The 17,077-nt window shown below is 45.0% G+C and overlaps 1 protein-coding gene and 1 long non-coding RNA gene across 2 annotated transcripts in view; both read left to right on the top strand.

The window, feature by feature from the left end:
- The first annotated feature begins 947 nt into the window (after nucleotides 1-947).
- Nucleotides 948-2,648, top strand: LOC145355572 (potassium voltage-gated channel subfamily A member 3-like). Its single transcript, XM_080207823.1, has one exon. The coding sequence runs from the start codon at nucleotides 984-986 to the stop codon at nucleotides 2,457-2,459; it is 1,476 nt and encodes a 491-aa protein (XP_080063949.1). The 5' UTR covers nucleotides 948-983; the 3' UTR covers nucleotides 2,460-2,648.
- A 1,965-nt stretch (nucleotides 2,649-4,613) lies between these two features.
- LOC145355571 (uncharacterized) overlaps nucleotides 4,614-17,077 on the top strand; it is a 40,095-nt gene continuing 27,631 nt past the window's right edge. Inside the window, exon 1 of the long non-coding RNA XR_013889008.1 lies at nucleotides 4,614-5,140. This is a non-coding gene — a long non-coding RNA (uncharacterized LOC145355571). The remainder of the gene's footprint in view (nucleotides 5,141-17,077) is intronic.

Genomic DNA, 17,077 nt, shown 5'->3' with positions numbered 1-17,077 from the left:
GGCTCTTGGCACTCACTGGCTGCATTACATTGTACACTGGCCCTGATTACAGTTTGTCAAAACAACAGGTTCTCTCCCCCGCCTCTGGAGCAATGGTCACAACGTTTTGTGGCAAGCGGTTGAAAGGGAGGCGTTGAATCTTCGTTTGTGAATAGCTATTCCCCCTTCACCAGCGCCCCCCCCCCCCCACCTCTCCACTTCGCCCACTTCCCCAGCCCCTGCCAAGCCTGACCACCTTAATGTAAATCCAGCTGTAACGCTAACGGCCAAAAGTGGCACTTAAAACGTCAAAGCTAGAGAAAAGTTCAGGGTGTGAGTAGCTTTCTGACTTAAGAGAGCAAGAGACGCGGAGCTGGCTGGCACACACAGAATAAATTTAAAAAGGGTCAGTGTGGAGTTTTGGAAGGTTTTATTATGGGAGTGTGTGTGCGTGTGTGTGTGTGTGGTGGGGGGGGGGGAACCAATATCAGGGATGTCAGTCATTCATAAGGGGAGGGGAAGGTGTGGGAGGGAGTCGCCACTGTGTGAGCTCTCGCTGGGCTGTGAGTTGGAGCTGTGTGGCTTTGGGGGGGAAAGTAGATTTGGAGCCGGGAGTCAGACGTGTTTCTTCTCGTCGTCGTGGAGAAAACGTCGCCTTCGCGTCATCGCAGGGGATGGTAAGGGGCTGAGCTATTTTAAATGCTGTGATTTGCACAGTCCCTGCCCATCTGTCTGTGTGTGTGTGTCTGTGTGTGTGTGTGTGTGAGAGAGAGAGAGAGGTGTGGAAATCAGACTGCGAGCATTTACAGTCTAGGGGGGCTGCTGGTTAGAGAAATGCGAGACTCTGTCCTGGTGGGCGGTGGCAGATCAGAAGGAGAGCCAGCTTGACACCCACCCCCCCTCTCCCCCACCCCACCCCACCGCCAAACCCCATCACCACCTCCTTTTGCCCCCGCCAGCCCCCTTCTCCTGAGGAGGAAGGAAGGAGACCTTCCCGGCTGAAGATGACACTGGTGGCCGAGGAAAACATTGACGAGTCGGTGGTGCTGACCGCCCTCTCGCAGGGCAACTGCGACTCGGAGGAGCCGGAGCCGGGGCAGGAGTGCTGCGAGCGGGCGTTCATCAACATCTCGGGGCTGAGGTTCGAGACGCAGCTGCGGACCCTGGCCCAGTTCCCGGACACCCTGCTGGGCGACCCGCGCAAGAGGATGCGCTACTTCGACCCGCTCCGTAACGAGTACTTCTTCGACCGCAACCGCCCCAGCTTCGACGCCATCCTCTACTTCTACCAGTCGGGGGGCCGGCTGAGGAGACCCGTCAACGTGCCCGTCGACATCTTCCTGGAGGAGATCAAATTCTACGAGATGGGCGACGAAGCCATCGACAACCTCCGCGAGGAGGAGGGCTTCATCAAGGAAGAGGAGCGGGTTCTGCCCAGCAGCGAGTACCAGCGGCAAGTTTGGCTCCTCTTCGAGTACCCGGAGAGCTCGGGCGCAGCCAAGGGCATCGCCATCGTCTCCGTCCTGGTCATCCTCATCTCCATCATCATCTTCTGCCTGGAGACCCTGCCCGAGTTCAGAGAAGATGCCCGCCCCGACCTCACCCGATTCCCTGCCAATGGCACTGACACCTTGAGGGTGAACTCCTTCACCGACCCCTTCTTCATCATCGAGACCCTCTGCATCGTCTGGTTCTCCTTCGAACTCTTGGTCAGGTTCTTCTCCTGCCCCAGCAAGCCTGGCTTCTTCAAGAACATCATGAACATCATTGACATTGTGGCCATCATCCCCTACTTCATCACCCTCTTTACCGAGCTGGTGTACCACCAGAGCAACGGGCAACAGACCATGTCCTTGGCCATCCTCCGGGTCATCCGCCTGGTGCGGGTCTTCCGCATCTTCAAGCTTTCCCGCCACTCCAAGGGCCTCCAGATCCTAGGGAAGACCCTGCAGGCCAGCCTGAGGGAGCTGGGCTTGCTCATGTTCTTCCTCTTCATTGGGGTCATCCTCTTCTCCAGCGCCGTCTACTTCGCCGAGACGGACGACCCGGAGTCCAGCTTCTCCAGCATCCCCGACGCTTTCTGGTGGGCGGTGGTCACCATGACCACGGTGGGCTACGGCGACATGCACCCGGTCACCATCGGGGGGAAGATCGTGGGCTCCCTGTGCGCCATCGCCGGCGTGCTGACCATCGCCCTGCCCGTGCCCGTCATCGTCTCCAACTTCAACTACTTCTACCACCGGGAGAACGAGCACGAAGACCAGAGCGAGTACCTGCACATCACAAGCGGGCAGCAGCCCGCCTCCCTCGGCCGCCTAGGAGGCGGCAGCAACCAGTCCCTCAACAAGAGCCAGTACCTGGAGGCAGAGGACAACGTGGATGCCCTGATCTTGGACCACCAGCATCAGTACTCCGCCTACACCCCCTCCAAACAGAGACCCTCAGACCCCCCCAGCAAGAAAATATTCACTGATGTATGATGCAAAGGACATATTGGGGAAGAGGGAACAAGGATAGGAGGAGGAGGGGGAGGAGACCAAATACAAACTGCCAAACTCTCCATCCAGTGTTTTTCAGTCACATCAAACAAAAAAAAACAAACATTTTGTCCGATAGTCAGTCAGTCTCAACCCATTGGGAGTTAAGTATTTTTGTACAAATATATCTTGTGGCGGAAGCAGATGTAGAGGGAGCGGGGGGGAGGGGGCTGGGGTTGAGGGGGGAGGTTCAGATCGCAAAAACAAAGGTCTTCCTTCTTAGCTTTGCTGTCAACGTGTTTCAGTTTTGGACATTTTTTTTCTCTGCCGTTTAATGCCCGCCATTTGTTTTTGCTCGGGTCCTGGCACATTTAATGAACAATTTAACCTTCTGTGTGTGTGTGTGTGCCTGTGTGTGTCAGCTAAAGAAAAGGAGGGCTTTTTTTCATAAAGAAGAAAGCAGCTTCCATCTCCCTCCACCCCCACCTCACCACCCGCACCCCAACAAGCTTCTTTATTTCCCCACCCCCCACCTCCCCAATAATTCTGTGCCAAATCATCAGGGTGGTCGATTGGGTGGTGGGTTCTTCTCTCTGGGAATGTGTGTCTGTCTCTAAGGGAGGGAAGAGCGGGCAGGGAGATTCACTGCCCCATAACTCTCACCGATTTGGGAATAATTACCTAATTCTGAGGAGAGAGAGACAGAGAGGAAAAAAAAGCGAGGATTTAGAATTATCCAAACCAACCATTGCGAAGAAAACTGCCGGGGGCGGAGGGGAAGAACAAATAGCAATCAAATAGATAGCGGGAGGTGGTGGGGTGGGGGGAGGGGGTGAAGAAAGGAAAGAGGACCAAAACACCGCTTAAAAATTACAACCCAGACAGGCAGCTGTTGCTGCCTTCTGCAACACGAAGATAAGTGAACAGCCAAACTGGAAGCCATTTCCAGCGCTCATCCGACCCCACGGGCTTTGATATCTCGTGTCCAGCGCTTTTCATGACCATCAGCTGAATGGATTTGAGACAGTCACCGCCCCTCTCTGAACTCTTGGAAGACTCAAAAGTCAATAATAAGCACGTTTGCTTCTTCATCGTGCTCGGCATCGTCTGCGTTGGATTTTGTTTTTTTATGTCCCCCCCCCGCCCCCTTTCTCTCTGTTGGTGATGAAGACACGGGGACCGTGACCTGCCAATGCACAGGGTGGATTAATGTTTACATTCCTGCCATAGTTTTGTCACATTTGACAATTAACAGCAACTCCCCGGCTTCCCCGAGGAAAAAGAAAGTAACAAGTTAAACGTGTGTGTGTTTTTAAGAAACATAAACACAGAAAAACAAAAATTGGAAGGCGGCAAAATATTGGGACAGGTGCGAGCCCCAGGGCTGGTGGACGGAGAGGGTGCCGGATTGCAGCTCTCTCGGGGGGGGGGGGGGGGGGTCCGCACCGAGCAGACAGCGCCTCCCCGCGGGACGGCCCGGGCAGCGTCGGCGGTTGCCATGCCAACCTTCTCGAGTCTTCTCTGCCGTCTGGACAAGGCGACGTGGTGGAGGAGGAGGCAAACAAAAAAAAAGTGGCTCAATGTGCAACATCTTCCTGCAACCCCGAATCTCTCAAATGAATCTGGCTGCTGCGTATACAATTTATTGCATTAGGAGAGGGGAAAAAAAGGGGGAAGGAAATCTCCTTTTCTGTGTTTAAGGACATTGTGTCATCATCTCACCCTGTGAACTGGGATCTGTTTATCTCTTCATTAATGGCGTTATAATTTATCCTCAACAACCTCTCCCTACCCCACACGAAAAAAGGATCTAAGAGGAACGCCAGAATGGATGGAAGCAAAATGTGAATGCTTTTCTAAGATGTATGTGACCTGCAAAACAAAAACAGTTGCAAAAAGCTACCTAAGCAAATCATTAGAGATGATGTGCCTTCCCCCCCACCCCCCCGACTCCTGGGGAAAGATTTATTTCCCCCAGCCGGCTTTATTTAAGTCAGAGATCGGAATCCGTGCTTTCCTTGAGATGTCCCGGGAGGTCCGCCTGCCTCATCATGACAATCGGAATAGAATCTCCTCTAGGATTAGAGTCAGGATGGATGGGGTTAATGAAGGGGAGTGGGGGAAGAAAAGGGGGGGGGTGGTAGGGTGAATCACATCAATGCCCCGAATTGGCTCCCTGACAGACAAAGTTATCCATTTCGCAGGAATGCAATATAATCCTTAAAAGAAAAAAAGCCAGGAGTGGGAATTACTTCTGGAATTAGTTACTAAGGTCCAGGTTAGACAAGATAACATACATCTTAAAATACCCTAACTTAACATAACCTAAAATAACATACACCTCCAAAAAAACCCGACTCCTACCCCTTCACCCACCCCTCAGCCCCCTCCTGCCAAGGCTAGGTTAGACTTGTGGCTGGGGAAATTGGAATTTGGAAGGGATTGCTGATTATACTGGCTGTGACCCCTCCACCACCCTTCACTGATCAACGGGATACGCCTGAAATCCCGAAAATCCGCCCTGCAAAGCCTGCCGTGGACGAGGAGAGGATTCGGGCAGCCAAACGTTCCTGGGAAAGAAACTTAATCGGGAAACCAGGATCCGGAATGGGAGAGGAGCGTTCAGGATGTGGTCCCAGATGAAGTATCGGAATTGGCGTTCTGTGGGAGGCACGGTGTGAAAGGTGAGTGCATTCACGTTTAGATTATTCCCCCTTGCAAAGTATAACATGGAGATCTTTGTATGATAGAGCGTCAGCTTTAACTAACAGTGAAATGGCGAAATTTCGACACGGGGGAGGATATGTTTGTAGTTTCCGTGTAGTGCACTGGACAATACTTAATAGTTGGTAGGGAAATGACAGATTTTTTAAAACATGCATTGTTAAAAAATATCTTTTTTCAGATGCGACTTTCTAAACGTTTTTAAACCAATGCATCAAGCAGCATGTGGGTGAGCGGAGTTATTCCTATCACCGGTTTGTGGTCTGATTCAAACCACGAGGCAGCGATTGTAAATTTAAGCGCGGCTCTCTAGAGAGTGAAGGGTAACCTTTTTGTCCTTTCGAGAAATGGAAATGTCGAACATTCCCCTCGCCTGCAAATGTTCCGCTGACGACAGGGCTAACAATAAATACCCTGTGGTGCGAGGGAGCGGGCGAGTCCACCACCTCCACAAAAGTGTGTGTTTGTGTGTGCAAAAGCCGCTTCCCTATGTTGCCAGAGGACTTAAGCAAACCAAATGACTAGGCTAAGCTAACGTCAGAAATTTACCATTCTGTCCTAGTATCTGATAACGTGTGTGTGGAGACCCCTTCCCTCCCCCCCGCACCCCAGACACATATGAGCTATTTTGTGTGGAAAACGAGGAAAAACTTCATAGGTTGAGTGTGATGGGAATACAGAATCGCACCGTTCCTTTTCCTGACGAGATCTTCGTTCTACCTGTTTCCATTTTTGATTGATTTGAGGGTTTGCCCAATCGAGTCCAATTGAAATAGTCCCCAAATGCCTGAGATTTCCCCTGCTTGATGAGGATATCTTGTACATTGATGTTACTGAGGTTGGAAACATCTGTGGACAACAAACCATGATGTGGGTATGCCGGCGTTGGACTGGCGTAAACACAGTAAAAAGTGTGACAACACCAGGTTTTAGTCCAACCGATTTATTTGTGAGTCTATTATCAAATAAATCGGTTGGACTAAAACCTGGTGTTGTCAGACTTTTTACTGTGACAACAAACCACACAGGGATCAAACACAAATGTTTACAACTTCAGTGGTCAATAATGTATTGAAGAACACTGGGAGAGACATACTTTTCTATCAACAAGATCCATTGTTAAGAGTATAACTTTGACGCAAAAATGTTGCCTCATCTCGAGAGACACTTGTCCTGTCTACGATCGTTATTTTCTTATTGTTTCCCGTGATGCGGGTGTCGCAATTCTGAGCTGCCTTCTTGAACCTGCAGCACATTTGAGGTAGGCGCATCCAAAATGTTGTCAGGAACGGAGATTCAGGATTTTGACCAGCAACAGTAAATATATGTAACATAGTTCCAAGTCAGGATGGCGTTTGGCTTGGAGGGGAACGTACAGATGTGTTCCCATGTCCTTGGCCTCTTGCTACTAGAGATCAGGGTTTGGAAGGTGCTGTCCAACCAGCCTTGTTGAGATACTGCAATGCACATTGTAGATGATACATACTGTTGCCACTGTGTATTGGTTGTGGAGGAATGAATATTTAACATACTGGATGGGGAGCCAATCAAATGGACTTCTTTAGTGGCGTTGGAGCTACACTCATTCAGGCAAGTGGAGAGTATTTCATCACACTCCTGACTTTTGCTTTGTAAACTTGAAAGAGCCAGAAGGTGTGTTAATTGGGGATGAATTCTCAGATTCTGGCCTGCTCTTGTAGGCACGGTATTTCTACAGTTAGGCAGTTCAGTTTCTGGTCAATAATAACCCTGAGGATGCTGATAGCAAGAGATACAGTAATGGCAATGCCTCAGAATGCCAAAGGGAGATGACTGGATTCTCTCTCGTATGATATGACTTTTCCTGATAGCGTAGGGGATTGTGAACCATAAAACACAAGAAAAGAGCATTATTCTATCTTACCTGTGCTTACCTTTTGAATGAGCTGTAGGAGTAGTCCCATCCCACTACTTTTTCAGCACATACCTTTGCATATTTCTCCTTGTAATTATGCAGGTATAACAAATTACATTTTGGAAGTTACTGTTGAATCTGCTTTCACCACATTTTCAGACATAGTATTTAGATCATAATAAATGGCAATGTTTAAACAAAAGTACCTTCCCTCTGGTTCTTTTGTGGAATAGATGCATATAATTCATTTTTGAAGTCAATGATTTGAGTGTAACAATTCTTGCATGTGGTGCGAAAAGTAATGTTTCTTGATGATCACAACAATGACCAGATCCTCTTGTTAAAAAAGTGTCCAGTTGCTTTGGTGAAAGGATGTGTTTGTTTTCAATATCTGCAATGAGCCAATAGGGCAGTGAACTATTTAATAGTAAGAGCTTCACAACTTCCAAGGTGGTGAGCATAATGTGACTGAAAGAAATGGCCCTTGAATGTCAACAAAGAAGGTAATATTGAACTTGTAGAATACATTAATTGTGTCACCTTGGAGAATTTATGCAGTTTTAGGCAGTTCATTATTCAAACGATGTAGAAGCAATGGGGGAAAAGTGCCTCGTTTTTAAATTAAAATATTATCAGGGTGAAGAATTTAAGCTTTGAAGAGGTAGCTTAGAAGTTACTGGAACTGAACATGTCAATAGGTGACCTGATAAAACTGATCAAGATTGTGAATGTGTGTGATAGATGAACAATCATTTTCTCTGGTTTGTGAGGTGGCAACAAGATAGCACAAATTTAAGATAATAAGAAAAATAATAACTGGGATGATTAAAACATTTTTACTTACATAGAAGAGAATTAAATTGTGGAAATCTGTCCTAAAACATTGTGGAAGCCTAGTGTGTCATTTTTTTCAGAAGAAGTTATTAAAATAGAAGAAAAGGTGTAATAACAGATATGGGAAGCAAACAGGAGAGTGGGAATAAATTTAGCAAGTCAAGTGAGAAAAGAACACTAGCAAGAGTTCTCATAAGCTAAATATCCTGTTTCTCCTCTTTTAATTGGCCAAGTAGGGTGTCATTAAATTACCCAAATGTCATCAGTCATGTAATAACCAGTTTCTGTGTTGGGGGGACATTCTGTGAGTTAAACAGTTGGAAGGATAGGATTATCCAAAGTAAAACATTTTGAAGAAGATTCTTGGCCTTCCATGCAGCATCTGGTTATGATGGGAAATGAACAACTGGGACACTATTCAGGCACTCCATCCACATTATGGGGCTTGATCTTACCTAACAAGCCTTGTGAACAGTTTGTGCAGTTTCTGACAACTGACCACACTTCTCTTCCACTCTGTTCAGTGCCCAGGGCATGGAGTGTTCCTCAGCTCACTCTGTTTAATTTTAGGAAGACCTGGTGCCTGATGTGGATCCTGGTGGCTGTGTTCCTACTTCTGTGTCAATATGGCAGGAGACTGAACAGACAGTAGAGTTCTTTAGGGCTGTACAATTTCCCAAAAAATACTTGCATTACAATATTATGCATAATTTATTCAAACCTGGAAAACTTATAAAAGCAGGAAGCTTTTTTAAGTGCTTAAGAGTGCCAGCTGAACAGCACCTTCCTGAAGTCGATGGGTTGAACTTTTTATTTCAGTTAATAATTCATTTCAATAGGGAAAGCTGCGTTGCAATTAGTGCCTACAATTCGGGTGACATTTTGACCAAGGGACCATCTATTTGCTTAATTGAGTATAAAATTGCACTACTAAAAGAAAAGGAGCAAATTCTCCTCATATATCCCCTCTCAACCAACCCCCTATCCCCCAAACAAAACCAACTAATATTATAGAATCCCTATAGCACAGAAAGAGGTCATTTGGCCCATCGAGTGTGCACCAACAACAATCTCACCCTATCACCATAACCCCATATATTTACCCCATTAATCCCAGGACACGAAGGAGCAATTTAGCACCTAACCCGCATATCCTTGGACTGTGGGAGGAAACAGGAGCACCTGGAGGAAACCACGCAGACATGAGGAGAATGTGCAAACCTCACACAAACAGTGACCCAAACTGGGAATCGAACCTGGGTCCCTGGTGCTATGAGGCAACAGTGCTAAGCACTGTGCCACTCATTGTGCTTAGCACTAGGCATTTGCCAAAACAACAGAGGACTACATTTCAAAAGTGAATCATTATTTGCAAAATATTACGCAATGTCCTCAGGATGTATTTAGGTGGTATGTAAACACAATTTCAATTGCTTTCTTTGTAAATTACCTTTGGCTGTTGCAGTCTAAAGGCTTCTGCGGTTACAGTTGTTCATAGAAATACTACAGTGCAGAAGGAGGGCATTCAGCCCATCGAGTTTGCACTGACAACAAGCACACCCGTCCCCTTAACCCCACATATTTATCCTCTTAATCCCTCTAATGTTAAGGAGCAATTTAGCATGGCCAATCCACCTAACCCGCACATCTTTAGACTGTGGGAGGAAACCGGAGCATCCAGAGGAAACCCACACACACATGGGGAGAACGTGCAAACTCCACACAGACAGTCACCCAAGGCCGTAATTGAACCAGGAGGCCTGGCGCTGCGAGGCAGCAGTGCTAACCATGCTGCCAGTCAGACACCTCAGTCTTAATACATTGTATATATTTCTGATATTCATATGTGAATCTATCATTAAAAAATGTAACTAGTTCACTGAGTTACAAATTAACAAATAACCATTGTGGGTAACCGGAACTCATGGGAGCTGTGCGGTGCCTATTAGTGCTTAACACCTAATGGTTGATATTCAAAACTTATAAACTGAACTGAGCCTGTGTTGGGTTTGTTTTTTCATCTGGTTTACATTTTGATAGTACAAGATTAATTCATCATGTGATAGATTAGGTGTAAAATGACCTCAGTTCTGAACTCTGGACAGATCCTATACCAAAGAGAACCCATTCATCCTGCTATGAGCTCAGGGCCTCAGCAAGGGAAATATTAGGAGGAAGTAGTTATTCAAAAAAAATGCCTCAGTGCCACACAGTGTGGCATTTCATTGTTCCACCTGGAGGAGTCAGTATAGGCAAGGCATTTTGATGTGATTAAAATGGGATCATTGTGACAAAGTACATTACAACAGCACCTTTTTGCTTTTGTATCAGTGTTTGAATCTAACGCATTCTGAAGGAATGTGATTTCTCTCTTTTTGAAGACCATAGGGATTCAACATGATATGCATTTCTGCTGGCTGTGAACCCATTGCACAAAACTATCTAATTTGTTACTAATCAATCAGTCATAGATCTTCAGTGTCACAGACTTTGCAAGGACGCTGGATTGAAAATGGATACTGAATCAGTAGGACTTGTTTTTCTGAGCTTGAGCATGCATTTGGAGCAACATTATGGAATCAGGTTTGGTATAATAGGTTTGGGAGTTTTGATAACGACTGATGGGGTTATATATTTCCTGGAATTTAGAAGGTTTGTGCGGGGGGGATTTGATTGATAGTTTCAAGATTGTAAGGGGAACAGGTAGGGTAGACAGACCAAAACTATTTATGCAGATTGGATAATGTCTAAAAATTAGAGATGCACACACACACACACGCACACACAACTTTTAAATCTGAAACTGACTGAGTTTTGTATACAGATGTCATTAAGGGACAAGGTGAAAAGCTGGGCATATGGAGTCAGATTGCAGATGAGCCATGGTGGAAAAGACTTGGACACTAAATTGGCCAATCCATTTCTGCAATATATACACAGTCTATAAATATGTTTACTCTCTATAGTTTTATCAATATCCTCAGTCATTTTGCATTTCACTGTATGGTCTGTGCCTGGTTTGTTGAAAAGTGACAAAAGGCGTAGTGATTTCCAGACAGTAAAACCTTCCCAACTCTGTAAAGGCAGTGGCACAGGAGATTCCCCCAAGATGAAAGCATTGTGGAAGTTGTCAGAAAAGCACGTATTCATGCACATTATTTTGGGGGAAAAGATCTCCAGGTATGTTTGAAGAAGTGATTCTAATTATCAGTCCTGAACAGCAAGAACTAATTGAAAGTTAATCATAGAATCACTACAGTGCAGAAGGAACCCCATCAATCCAGCAGTGACAACAATCCCACTCAGGCCCAATCCCTATAACCCTATGCATTTATCCTGCTACTCCCCTGATACTAGGGACAATTTAGCATGAACAATCAGCCTTGTGCACATATCTTTGGACTGTGGGAGAAAACCAGAGTAACTGGCGCAGACATGGGGAAACATGCAACTTCCACACAGTCACCCGAGGCCGGAATTGAACCTAGGCCCCTGGTGCTATGAGGCAGCAGTGCTAGCCACTGTGCCACCATTATGCCACTGTATTCCACACTGTTTCATCAGAGGGGATTGCTAACCTATTGTTGTCTTTAATGATTTTAGACACTTTAATTGGGGGGTAAACCCTTGTCTCCTATGCGCAAGGAAATATTGTGTAAAATGTATCATCACCTTTTCAAGGGCAATTAAGGATGGACAACACATGCTGGCCTTGTTAATAAAGCCAAGGATCCCATTTGCCTTTTAACCCACTTTCTCAACTTGCCCTACCATCTTCAGAGATTTGTCCCCCTTTTAAGTTGTGTCACACCTTATATTGTTTCTCCTCAGTCTTCTTATCAAATTGTATCATTTCACATGTGTATGTTAATTGCCATCCATCATGCACCTGTCCATTTCACAAGTTTTCTCATTTCCTCCTGAAGTTCGTTTCTAGCCTCTACATTTCTTGCCAATCTTTTGAATTTCATGTTACCTTAAAATTAGTTACTTGAATATTTAAATTTGAAGGAATTTCTGACTCATATTTTGTGAAAATCTGCACTTCCTTGCACTGATTAATTGTGACCAAAATATTTGTGAAATCACATTTAAATACAGTTAGCTATTGAGAGAATGATTTGTCACATTGTAAGGGCAGCATGGTGACACAGTGGTTAGCACTGTTGCCTCAGAGTGCCAGGGGCATGGGTTCAATTCCTGGCTTGGGTCACTGTCTGCATGTTATTCTTGTGTCTGTGTGTGTTTGCTCCGGGTGCTCTGGTTTCCTCCCACAGTCTGAAAGATGTGCTGGTTAGGTGTATTGGCCACACTAAATTCTCCTTGATTGCTTATTTAAAGTGAAAGTTAGTTTTAGATTTTCTACTAACTCTTTCCAACTTGTTTATGAGCCAAAAATAATTTCCAGAAATGTAATTACACTAAGAAAACATTTTGCACTGTTAATTTTAATGCTAACCTTGCTGGTGTTTTTTTTTGATTTGTTTTTATGGCAAGAGAATAATATTAGCTAATTGGAGAACATTTATGGGAACTGTACAGAGTGAGATTTTAAAGTAGGAAAAGTACTTCATTATGTTAAATGCTCAATGTTCCAATGATTTATTCAATCTATAATTATATTGAGAATTTGTTTTAGTTTTAGAATTTTTTATTCTGTGATGTCTATATTAAGTATTGAAGAGTGAAAGAATTTTCTAAATAAATGCTCTGCACAGCCATTAAGAGACCAGCATTGGGCCAAGGGCATGATGCTCGTTGGTTCTCAGTGAAGGCACCATTATACCATTATAATAGGCAGCATGGTGGTACAATGGCTGGCCCTGCCTCACAGTAAGAAGTCTCGCAACACCAGGTTAAAGTCCAACCAGTTTATTTGATAGTAAATCAATTACTATCAAATAAACTGGTTGGACTTTAACCTTGATTTCTGAGACCTCTGACTGTGTTTACCCCAGTCCAACGCCAGCATCTCCACATCATGACTGCCTCACAGTGCCAGGGTCCCAGGTTCAATTTCGGCCTTGGGTCACTGTCAGTATGGAGGTTGCACATTCTCTCTGTGTCTGCGTGGGTTTTCTCTGAGTGCTCTGATTTCTTCCCACACTCCAAAGATGTGCAGGTTACGTTGATTGGCCACGCTAAATTGCCCCTTAGTGTCAGGGGTATTAGCAGGGTAAATACATGGGGTTACAGGGTTAGGGCCTGGTTGGGATTGGTGCAGGCTGGATGGGCCGGAGGGCCTTCTTCTGCACTGTGGAATTCTATGATTCTGTGATGATTCTTTGATTATACAATTCACCAATGGTATCTCACCTCCAGATTAACTGTAGTCTAATAGAGGTGTGTACCAAATCCCTCACTGAACTGACTGTGTAAACACTTTCAAAACATCTCTAGGTGCCGTTTCAATTGAAAATGCTGAAGCTGTGAGTCAGCCAGGTCTGGTGAAGGTACAGACAGTGCAGACATTTCTTTGCAGATGTGAGATGGGAAGGTGCCTGTTTTTTGTTTTCCTCATTCTGAAGGACTAGACCGGTTAGAGCAGCAATTGTTCAGTTGCAAATACCGAACATTATGAACATCGTAACATCAAAAATGACCCACAAGGTATTGAGGGGACCCGGGCAGGGGTCTTAGGGGTTTAGAACATAGAACATTACAGCGCAGTACAGGCCCTTCGGGCCTCGATGTTGCGCTGACCAGTGGAACCAATCTAATGACCCTCTAACCTAAACTATTCCAATGTTATCCATATGCCTATCCACTGACCATTTGACCGCCCTTAAAGTTGGCGAGTCCGCAACTGCTGCAGGCAGGGCATTCCACGCCCTTACTACCCTCTGAGTAAAGAACCTACCTCTGACGTCCATCCTATAACTACCACCCCTTAATTTGAAGCTATGTCCCCTCGTGTTAGCCATCACCATCTGAGGAAAAAGGCTCTCACTGTCCACCCTATCTAACCCTCTGATCATCTTGTATGCCTCAATTAGGTCACGTTGTAACCTCCTTCTCTCTAATGAAAATAACCTCAAGTCCCTCAGCCTTTCCTCATTTTAGTTTAGTGGGTCTGAGTGGAGGGACTTGAGGGGAGAGAAGGCTGAATGGGTGGTCTGAGGGGAGAGGGAACCTGAATGGGGGATCTGAGGGAGGGAAGAGGGCTGAGTGGGGGTTAGGTCAGATTGACCTCATACCTATGGTGCAAGGATGGAGGGGACGGTGGAGGAGGTGGCATGGTGGAGGATGCCATTCATTGCTGGTAGTGCTTCCTTGCACTTGGGATCCAACATGCCAGGTCCTCCCTTGTGAGGACCTGTACCAAAAGCCACCCAATGTAAACCCCACTGGGATAGCAGGTGAGCAGTTTGATTCAGGCTGCAAGCTGCTCCTTGTATTTAAATATGTGTATTTGCATATTAATAGGCTTCCCGCCCACTCTGACCATGCAGCCTGGGAGTGTCACAGTGGGTATGCGTTCAGCAACAGCAGAAATAGTATTTTGTATCAGAATTGGTACAGTGTGGATTGTTTAAGTTCTGAGGGCTTGTGAAATAGTCGGATGCAATTGCTTAACTAATTGTATGCAGAATTCCTTATCACATATTAGAATGATGGAATTCCTACAGTGCAGAAGCAGGCCATTACACTGACAACCTTCCCACCCAGGCTCTATCCATCCTCCACATATTTACTCTGCTGATTCCCCTGCCACTAACGGTGGAATTTTCTCATCCTGCCTGCCACGGGAATCGTAGCGGATAGCGGTGGACCATGCAAATATTCATGAACTCAGGGAGGAATTTCCAGCCTTGAGGCAACACAGCCAAAAAATCATACCCTAAGGGGCAATTTAGCATGGCCAAGCACATCTTTAGACTGAGGGAGGAAACTAGAGCACCTGGTAGACACCCGCATAGACGCAGGGAGAGTGGAACTCCATACAGTCACCCCAGGCTGGAATTGAACCTGGGTCCCTTGGCACTGTGAGACAGCTGTGCTAATCACCGATCCACGTCAAAGACTTTTGTTCAATTTGCTGGATTCAAATGTTAATTCCTGTTATTATTCTAATTTAATGCCTATTGATCATTGATTAAAATGGTCATTGCAGCCAGGTGCATAATTAATTGTTTATTGGTCTGGCAATTGTTGTGGGAAAAAAGTATAATTGGATTCAATAGCAGAAACAGAGAATGCCAGAAAAGTCCGGCAGGTGCAGCAGTATCTGTTGGGAGTAAAATCAGAGCCAACATTTCAAGTCTATATGACTTCTTCAGAAGCAAAGAGAGGAGAAATGTGTTGGGTGATATAGTGTATAAGAGGCGGTGGGCGGAACAGCTGAAACAACAATCATTGGGAGCTGGGAGAGATGCAACAAAGATGCTGCAAAACTTAAGAACAAGTGACGGATGGCCTGTTGCGGGAAGGGGTGGAAGGGTTTTGCATCAGAACAAATATAAGAAAAGGGAATAAGGCGGAGGAGAAAGGTCATTGTCTAAAGTTGTTGAACTCAATATTGAGTCCTAAGGGCTGTAACATGACAAATTGGAAGATGAGGTGCAGCTCTTCCAGCTTGCATTGGGCTTCACTGGGACATTGCAGCAGGCAATGATGGACGTGTGGTCTGAGAATAAGATGTTAAATTCTATCATTTAATTATTTTTGTTTGTTAGTTGGATCTGAGAGATTACCAATTTGTATATCTGTGAATTTTAACTGAAGGTATGACTCTTCTAAAACTGTTAATCGTGTGACAGCTGTCAGGATTTAGGGGAATGGAAAACAATTGGACTCAAATATGATGGAGATTTCCCAACATGTACTTCTCATGATGCTTTACAAAGTAAATTGCTCTATACAATGTATACAGTAATAGTGACAGGGATCATCTTTCACACGCATAGAAACCTCGAGTTCCTGCTTAGACTCTAAAGGAAAGACCTGAAAACATTCCTATTGTTGCATAGGAATGAACAGGTCTTTCAGCCCTTTCAGCTGTTTCACCATTTAATATGATCATAACTAATCCTATATCTCAGTGTTTCCCAAAATTCTCGAGCCACGGAACCCCTAATGACCTCCTCTCTCTCTCACAAACACACACACACAGGACCATAGAATCTCTGTGCAGAAAGGAAGCCATTTGGCCATTGAATCTGCACCCACTCTCCAAAATAGCATCTTAAACAGGCCAACTGTCCCGTCCTAGCCACATAACTCCACGCATTTACCAAGGTTAATCCAGCTGACCTACACATCTTTGGGCTGTGGTTGGGGGTGGGGGGGTAACCTTGTGACTAATAAATAAATTTTAAGCTTGTCACATCATTCAAAATAGACTCTAGCATTTCCCTACTATTGATATTAAGCCAGTAATTCCCTGTGGTCTCTCTCCCTCCTTTTTTGAACAGTTTTTAAACATAGAATTCAACTCTAATATTGAGGAAGTTGTGGTCCCTTTGGTTTTGAGCTCAACAATACAATAAGTCATGCTGCTGGTAATCTGGAATCTAACCATAACTTCCACTCCATCAGAGAGAATGAAAAAGATTAGTGTAAAGTTTTAAATCTTATAAAGTTAAATCTATATGTTGGTATAAGGTATGTTGTTCTGCATGGGTCAGAAGTTTGGAAAACACTTTGTTGAACGTTATTGTGCAACTGAGTAGCATGTTTATATCACATATCTCTTCAGTAGTTTAAAATTATTAAAAATGCATTTTTAAAAAGAATATCCTTTTGTGAAAACAGTAAATGAATTGATATATTACAATGTGTTGGGCATCTAATATTATTACTACTACCATATTACGTTTATGGGTAGGCATTTTTGGGAAAGTAGTGGTGTAGTGGTAATACCATAAGTGATCTCAAGCTCTGGGGAATGGGTTCAAATCCCACCATGGCAGCTGGTGGAATTTAACATCAATTAATACATTTGGAATTAAAAGTTAGTCTGAGTAGTGGTGGCCATTGTAAAATCCCATCTGGTTCACCAATTTCCTTCCTTTTAAGGAGGGAAATCTGCATTCCATAGCTGGTCTGGGCCACCCATATCTCCAAATCCACAATGTGTTGACTCTTAAGTGCCCTCTTGCCAAGCAAGCCACTCAGTTGTATCAAACCATGAGAAAGTAAAAAAGGGATGAAGCTGGATGGACCACCC

This window comes from Carcharhinus amblyrhynchos, chromosome 19 (assembly GCF_965287045.1).
Source record: "Carcharhinus amblyrhynchos chromosome 19, sCarAmb.v2.hapA, whole genome shotgun sequence".
Classification (NCBI taxonomy): domain Eukaryota; kingdom Metazoa; phylum Chordata; class Chondrichthyes; order Carcharhiniformes; family Carcharhinidae; genus Carcharhinus; species Carcharhinus amblyrhynchos.
This window is presented reverse-complemented; position numbering and strand designations above follow the sequence as displayed.